This window comes from Vigna angularis, chromosome 9, assembly GCF_016808095.1.
Source record: "Vigna angularis cultivar LongXiaoDou No.4 chromosome 9, ASM1680809v1, whole genome shotgun sequence".
Classification (NCBI taxonomy): domain Eukaryota; kingdom Viridiplantae; phylum Streptophyta; class Magnoliopsida; order Fabales; family Fabaceae; genus Vigna; species Vigna angularis.
Window position 1 is genome coordinate 25,231,372 of NC_068978.1, and position 9,100 is coordinate 25,240,471.

At 32.3% G+C, this 9,100-nt stretch overlaps 1 protein-coding gene across 1 annotated transcript; it reads left to right on the forward strand.

Annotated features, from left to right (window-relative positions):
- Positions 1-5,360: 5,360 nt before the first annotated feature.
- On the forward strand, positions 5,361-7,914 carry LOC108346914 (cytochrome P450 81E8). The gene is made up of 3 exons (XM_017585978.2): positions 5,361-5,912; positions 6,492-6,858; positions 7,146-7,914. Exons 1-3 carry the CDS (start codon positions 5,398-5,400, stop codon positions 7,752-7,754), a joined length of 1,491 nt encoding a protein of 496 aa, XP_017441467.1. The 5' UTR covers positions 5,361-5,397; the 3' UTR covers positions 7,755-7,914.
- Positions 7,915-9,100: the final 1,186 nt, after the last annotated feature.

The window sequence follows — 9,100 nt, forward strand, 5'->3', positions numbered from 1 at the left end:
CCTTGTTGTTGTCTCTATGTTGCGCTTACTAGACCATGTGCATGTCCGATATTCATGAGTGTTCTAGAAGTCATGCCAAGATCTCATACAAACAGCCCCACTCGACACTAATATAGGTGATTTCATCAACTGTATGCTGCAAATCATACACCACCCATAAAGGATATGAATTTCTTTAGGCTAAAATTCTTTCACCACATAGAATTTTAATGACAAAGTTTAACCTCTCAATAATGCAATCTCTATAACTTTCACACACACCATAAGAATGGACATAATTCATTAAAATCAATTTAGTGTTATCAAAGCTAACAAGTAACTTATTTTTACCCATATGAACCTTATTCATGGGATCTCCAATTGCAAAGGTTGCATTACCACCACTTGTTTGTTTGGAGTGGCTTAAGTCTCATTCCCTTCGATGTTTGTAATATCATTTGTCTTCCAAGGTGTTTTGTCAAAGGATCTACTAGATTCCGTTCTGACTTCACATAATCAATGGAAATAGTTTCACTCTTTAACAGTTACTTCAATTGTATATGTCTATTCTTTCCATTACAGTTCTTGTTTTTAGCTACTATTGTTGATTGGCAGTCATAATGTATTGATACTGATGTGATTCATTTCATTCCTAGTTTAATGTTTGCTAAGAAGTTTTTCAACCACTCAGCCTCATTATCAACCATCTCAAGGGTAACAAACTCATATTCCATTGTTGATCTTACAATAATTGTTTGCTTAACTGATCTCTATGTAATCACACCACCCCAAGTGTGAATACATAACCGCTAGTGGATTTTGTCTCATCTGAATCAGAAATTCAATTAGCATCATTGTACCCTTTTAATACAGCGAGAAATGCACTGTATTCAATGGCATAATCCATTGAACCTCTTAAGTATCTCATAAGCCTATCAAGTGCATCCCCCTCCAGGACGGACGTTCAAGGGCTGACAGGGTAGTTGAACCCATCAGTCTCTTGAACGTCCGTCCTGGAGGGGGACGGACGTCTATATATAATAAACGTCCGTCCCCCTCCAGGACGGACGTTCAAGAGGCTGACGGGTTCACCTAGTCTGTCATCCTCATGAACGTCCGTCCTGGAGGGGGACGGACGTTTACTATATATAGACGTCTGTCCCCCTCCAGGACGGACGTTCAAGGGCTGACAGGGTAGTTGAACCCATCAGTCTCTTGAACGTCCGTCCTGGAGGGGGACGGACGTCTACTATATATAGACGTCTGTCCCCCGCCACAACAGACGTTCAAAAGACGTTTAAAATAAGGACATACACACCAAAACGCGAACCCGCGAGGAGTTATGCGAACCCGTGAGAGTTCCCTCTACGCCTTGCATTTCCAGGTTGGTTTTTATCTGTTTTGGACCATTTAATCTTACTTTTATTCCGATTAAATTGTTCAGTGATGAAATATCTTTCATTTGGACTGATTAAAAATCGTTTTCGGTGCATTTTGGTGCAGTTTGTTGCGTGTTCTTGGGCGGCGTTTTTTGGCCTACGTTTTAAGTTGTTTACTCCTCCATCTTCCTCTATTTTCATTTCGAATCTGCTCTTCAAACGTGTTGCAGTGCACAAACAAACGTCCAAACCCTGTAATCCTAAATAACCCTAAATAACCCGTAAATAACCTTAAATACCCGTCTAATAAAGCCCTTTCTGCAGTAGTGTATAGACGTCCGAGAGGTTCACAGCGAACGTCTATATAGACGTCCGGCCTGACACAGCGGACGTCTATATAGACGTCCGGCCTGACACAGCGGACGTCCATATAGACGTCCGTCCTGACACAACGGACGTCTATATAGACGTTCGGCCTGACACAACGGACGTCTACATAGACGTCACCCGCAAAGACGTCAGTCGAACGCCGGACGTCAAAAAGCCTAAAGAACAGACGTCTATAGCCCTTTCTGCACTAGTGCATCTCAAGGGTAACAAACTCAGATTCCATTGTTGATCTTACAATAATTGTTTGCTTGACTGATCTCCATGTAATCACACCACTCCAAGTGTGAATACATAACCGCTAGTGGATTTTGTCTCATCTGAATCAGAAATTCAATTAGCATCATTGTACCCTTTTAATACAGCGAGAAATGCACTGTATTCAATGGCATAATCCATTGAACCTCTTAAGTATCTCATAACCCTATCAAGTGCATCCCAATGTTCCTAATTTGAACATTGAGTATACCTACTAAATCTACCTACTTCATAAGCAATATTAGGTCTAGAAAAACTCATCAAGTGTAGTAAGCTCCCAATTATCTAGGCATACTGAGGCTGAGATATAGACTCTCCTTTAATTTTCAGTAATTTAGAATTAACATCATAAGGAGTACTCACTGGTATTAAGTCATAAAACCCAAACTTTTTAAGAAGTTTATCAACATATTGTTCTTGGGATAGTAATGTAGTATCTCCCTTCCTTATGATTCTAATACCTAAAATCACATTGGCTTCACCCATGTCTTTCATTTCAAAATTTGATCCTAGAAACAATTTAGTTCTAGCGACAATTTCATTGCATGTACCAAAAATTAACATATCTTCCACATACAAACATATACGGACACAATCAACATTTTCAGATTTAGAGTCACACATTTATCAACATTGTTAGGTGAAAAACCATTACAAAGCAACACATTATCAAGTTTTTCATGTCATTTTTTTGGTGCTTGTTTCAACCCATACAAGGATTTTAAAAGTTTGTATATTTTATCCTCCTGTCTAGGTACAACAGACTCTTGAGGTTGAGTCATATAAATTTCCTCCAAATCACCATTCAAAAAATTTGTTTTAACATTCATTTGGTGTATGAGTAGCTTATGGATAGTTGTTAGACTGAATGACAAAAATCCTAGTCACAAGAGTAAAAGTATCAAAGTAATCTCTGTTTGGTTTTCTAGTGAAACCTTTTGCCACTAATCTTGCATTATTTCTCTTGGATCCATCAGGGGAACACTTTTTATTAAATATCCACTTACAACCAATGAGTTTTGCTACTTTAGGAAAATCTACTAAATTCCAAGTATTGTTTTTCTGAATTCATCCAATTTCAATCTTAATGGCCTTATCCCACTGCTTTGCATCAGGAGCACTAGTAGCTTCTACAAAGCTTGTTGGCTCATTATCAACAAGATAAGTATAAAAGTCATCTCCAAATGAAGTTTCATGTCTTTGTCTTTTACTTTTTCTCAAATCCTTATTCATGGTATCATTATTATTATTATCATCAACAGGTTAAGACATCTCACTAACCTTTAAGGGAAACATGTTCAAAAAACTCATCATTTTTCGTCTCCATTATAGAATTTCTCTCAAGGTTGTTATTTTTAAGAACTAGAAACCTATAGGCAACACTATGTTCAACATACCCTAAGAACATGCAATCAGAGGTTTTAGATCTCATTTTCCTTTTCTTAGGATCGGGTAAAATCACCTTAGTTAGACACTCTCACAGTGTTAGATATTTAAGGTTAGGTTGGTAACTTTTCCATAACTCATAGGGAGTTTTATCAGTTTTTTTATGGGGTGTTCTATTTTGTAAAGAAAAATACAGTAGGAAGGACTTCTCCCTAAAAGTTATCAGGTGCACCAAAACTAACAAGCATAACATTCATCATTTCCTTAAGAGTTCTATTATTTCTCTCAATTACTCCATTTAAATTAGTTGAATATATGGTGGGATCACTTCATAGATAATTCCTTCTTTAATACAAAATTCATTAAACAACACATACTTACCACCTGTATTGATATAATCCTCTTAATTTTTTTATTCGATTGATTTTTTAATCCATTTCATACACTCTTGCTTTAAAGTGTGCCATTATCCATAAAAAAGATTATTAAAGTTATAGTTATGTAAGCTGAAATGGAATCCATAGCTACTCTTAATTGTAGTAACATTTATTTGGATCAATTGTTGCAAATTATTGTATTTCGTTATTTTCTTTAGAGTTTAATAATTAAAATAAAATCAAGTTTTGAGATATTAATTAAGTTGGTTGAAGTCATTTAATCATCTCACCGTTCATAAAATGCAGAATAATGTTAACTATTCTTATTATAGACGCATCCAAATTAAAAGAGATTTTTCAAAATTGAGACTAGTAGTTTAGTTGTTATAATTTTGATTGAAAAATATGTTTTTAGATAATGCAAAGGAGTAACGATAGGTTCAATCCTCTAGCAATTAAAAAAAGCATCTAAATTACAAATAAAGAAAATTTTAATTATATTTATTTTATTTACTAATTATTTTTGATTATATTTATTTTTATTATTTTTGCTCTTTATTATATTTAATTATTTTTAAAATTAAAATAATTATCTTATCATATTATATTTTAAAATAATTATTTGTTTAAATTTAACTATTTTTATAATTTAAATTAGTTAGATAATTATTTTTATAATTTAAATTAATTAGTTATGGTTAGAAATTATGTGTCCATAACTAACTTGTTTTCAGTAGTATTTATTAAAAAAAATGTTTAAATATGTTTTCAGTACTTAATTTATAATATGAAATTGAATTTTGTATTTTTATCACAAAATTTAATACAGTTTAATCTCTAAACATTAAAAATGAATGGTTGATATACATGTAATAATACCATTAATCATATTAATAAATATTTAACTTCTTATAATGACAAAGATTACATCTATTTATTTTTATAATTGAATAAATAAATTATATTAAAATTTGAAATAAGACTAATTCAATCAGCAAAAACCAAATTCAGCCCTTAAAAAGAAAGAAGAAAATGCATGTACTTTATTTAAGGAGACGTGAAAGTATAAGTTTTCTATTTAGTTAGGTATACATAAAGAAATCTCAGTACAGACCCTACTTACCCGTGCACCACTTGAAGGCAAATCACCGTAGTGTACACAATCCCAGTCAGGAAAGAATCCAACGCCAAATCCAATTATGAGATTTGTCATTTGCCAAATCCAATTATAAGAAGATAAATTTTACGTGGCAACCCAAAGTTTCTTATCCCTACGAAACCTTAATAGAAAAATGGTATACTTTTAATTTTATAGTTGATTTTTGTAAGATTATTTTATTAATGTTGCATGGACGTTGCATGAAATATGGGATGTTGGTTTTTCTTCTCTCAAATTAAAAAAAAAAAAAAACTATTTTATAACTTAAAATAATAATACTTGAATTATTTTTTAATCTTAAATTTTAATATATAATTTTAGAGAGGGTATTACTATTCAATTTGAACAACCCTATGCCCCGTCATATTTTATTAACTTTTTCTTTTTCGTATTTCCATTAAGCCTTATAAATTGACATGCATGGTAATGAAAATGAGAGCCAACAATCAACAGCACAAGCAAAGCTTCAAGCATGGCTCTGTTGTATTTTGCTTTGGTCATTCTGCTCTTTCTCTTTTCTCTTAAGCTCTTGTTCCAAACAAGAAGATTTAGAAACCTTCCTCCAGGGCCAATTTCTTACCCTATAATCGGAAACCTCTTCCAACTCAAACAGCCTTTCCATCGCACATTCACTCAAATGTCGCAAAAATACGGCCCAGTCTTCTCTCTCTGGTTCGGCTCCCGACTCGTTGTCGTCGTTTGTTCACAATCCGCGGTGCAAGAATGCTTCACCAAAAACGACATCGTGTTGGCGAACCGACCTCACTTTCTGTTTGGAAAATACATAAGCTACAACAACAGCACCATCCTTCACTCCTCCTACGGCGACCACTGGCGCCACCTCCGTCGCATCTTGTCGCTGGAGGTTGTCTCAACGAACCGTTTAAACTCCTTCTACGAGGTCCGAAGGGACGAGATCATGAGGCTGGTGCAAAAGCTCGCTAACCTCTCATCAAACCACTTCACCAAAGTGGATCTAAAAGCCATGTGAGTTTTCATCAAGTCAAACAAACTTTGTTTTACGTAACATGGTTAAAGACTCTTATATAGAACTCAACATAAAATAGCCCATTCTAAGAACTTGAGATTAAATATTTTTTTTTCGAAATAAGTAAATTAAAATTCTACATTAAAAAAATAGTGACTACAAATGCCTTTCAGCTATACTGCTATTCTTATAACACTCTAATTAATAAAAGAAAATGTTTTTATTACTAATATAATTTTAATTAAATGATATTGGTCATGAATGAAGTTTGCTGAAGTTACACAAATGTTATCTGGAATTTTTAATACTGAGTAATTTCACTTGTAAACAATACACAATACTTAAATGAGTTATTATAATGTGAAATGTGTCCTTCTGAGTTACTATAATGTGAAAAATGTGTCGTTATAATGTTTCTAAACCATTCTCCATGCAAAGAGAATCAAAGGAAAGGAAGTAAGGTAAACAAAGAAGAATAAATAAATAAATAAGAAGTGGTTATACACTGAGTTGACGTGACTAAACAAAACATGTTTTATATTTTTTATAATTTCTAATGCTAATATCTTCTAATTAAGGTTTATGGAAATGTCATTTAATACTATGATGAGAATCGTGTCTGGAAAAAGACTCTTTGGTGATGATTGTGATGTGAATGATGTGGAGAAAGCAAAAGAATTCCAAGGTATCATCAAAGAATTAGTGATACTAGCAGGAGTTAATAACCGTGAAGATTTCTTACCTTTTGTGAGATGGTTTGATTTTGATAATTTGGAGATGAAGTTAAAAGGAATTGGTAAGAGAACCGATGCATTTTTACAAGAACTCATCGAAGAGCATCGTAATGGAAATAACAATGGAAATACTATGATAGATCATCTTCTTGCTCAACAACAATCACAACCTGAACAATACACCGACCAAATCATCAAAGGACTTTCTTTGGTAATTAACTATTTCTTTCAATATGGCTTTTCTTATTTTTATATGTTCTTGAGAGTGATAAAAAATATCATGATGGACATAGTTACCCAAATAATTAATAAAAATATGTGAATATACAAATATATATATATATATATATATATATATATATATATATAATATTTACTTCAATAAGAAATTTTTCAAAAGAGAATAAACTTTTTGGTTATCTAATAGTTAATTTTAAAGTAACTAAGAAGGATCTTTTTTCCCTTTTATATTGATACTCTTTTTTATTGATTTTACAGAGTTTACTACTTGCCGGAACAGATACATCAGCTTTAACTTTAGAATGGACAATGGCTAATTTATTGAACCATCCAGAAATTATAAAGAAGGCAAAAAATGAAATAGACACTTATGTAGGACCTAATCATCTTGTAGAGGAATCTGACATGTCAAAACTTCCTTACATTCAATGCATTGTTTACGAGACGCTACGATTGCATCCTGCTGCTCCAATTTGGTCACCACATTTGTCTTCAGAAGATTGCACCATAGGAAAATATAATCTCCCAAAAGACACAATTGTGTTGGTGAATGCCTGGTCTGCTCATATGGATCCAAAAATGTGGAGTGACTCAACACAATTTAAGCCTGAAAGGTTTAAAAACGAAAATGAAATAAATAGGTTACTTTCATTTGGGTTAGGACGAAGGGCTTGTCCTGGATCAAACTTGGCTCAACGGACAGTTGGTTTATCCATAGCTTTATTACTTCAATGCTTTGAGTGGAAACGAATTGATAAGGAAAAAATTGATATGTCTGAAGCAAATGGTATTACTATTTCAAGAAAAAATCCATTGGAAGCTATGTGTCAACTTCGTCAATCACCAGCAATAAAGGATATGTATTGATTTATGATATTATTTAAACAATAAATGGATTGTGTGGAGCATATATACTATGGTGTTATAAAATATTATAATGCTTGGAGAATAAATGTATCTAAAATTAAGATTATGTAGTGATTATGTAATGGATTGAAAATAAATGTGTTTTTATTCATTGTGATAAGTTATATGTTCTTATTTTATTTACATGATCTGCTAGTTGTTTTTATAAATATGTGATTGTAATTTAAGGTTTCATATAACTCTAAAAATTATGATGATTAAAATAAATCTTTTATAATTATAATTTATTTTATTTTTAATAAGAAATTATTATGAATGATTTTAATAATCTGAATAGATTAATATATAAGATAATATTCATTTAAAGAAAATTAATATATCTATTAATTTGTTTTTTTTATTAATTTATGTCTATAGATAATACACATATAAACTTAGAAGACATAAATATGATAATGTAATGATTAATATTACATACTTTCTTAGACATAGTATTGTCATGTTAATTAACAATATCATTTTATATATTTTAATTTTAGACATTTAAAGAAGTATATGGAAAACACTACAATGGAGGTTGAATATTGTTAATGTAAAATTTTTCGCAACCCTTTCGAATTAGCATGTTATCGAGCTCTGAAATTTTCTATTAAATGCTTAGACACTCGACTTGATAAATATGAATAAACGACAATGGTTTTTGACATGCTATTCAGAATAGATCTGGTAGAGTTTTGTAAGAACTTCCTTTATGAAAAATGAACGTTATAATTTGGAAGATTCTTATGTATAGAAATTAAAGGCAACGACAGATTTTTGTAAGAGGATCATTTAGATAAGAGAAGAGATAATTGCACAAGTGCTTTTATACTGGTTCGTTCCAAGGAGCTACGTCTAGTTTCCTCCGCAGAAGGTTCCCCTATAATCTTCACACGATTACAAATGAGTATTAGTGTTATGAGAAAAGAAAGGATAGGAATTGTATTTCTTATTCCAATTACAGTATCACTACCCAACAAGAACTCTTCATTTGCTCCTTTTTCTGGCACTGTTTCACTTAGCCCACACCTTACTTTACATAATGTCTTGTTTATTCCTAATTTTTCTGTCAATCTTATTTCGGTCACAAAGTTAACTAAATCTCTATCTTGTAAACTTAACATTTCTGAATTTTCCTGTGAAATACAGGACAAGTCAACCCTGCAGATGATTGGCAAAGCTGAAGAAAGAGATGGCTTGTATGTCATGATAGTTCCTGCACCCACACCCCTTGGTTCACCAGCTGCTATTACTTCTGAGAATTCTATTGCTTGTTCTACAATAAGACATAACTCTATAGATATTTG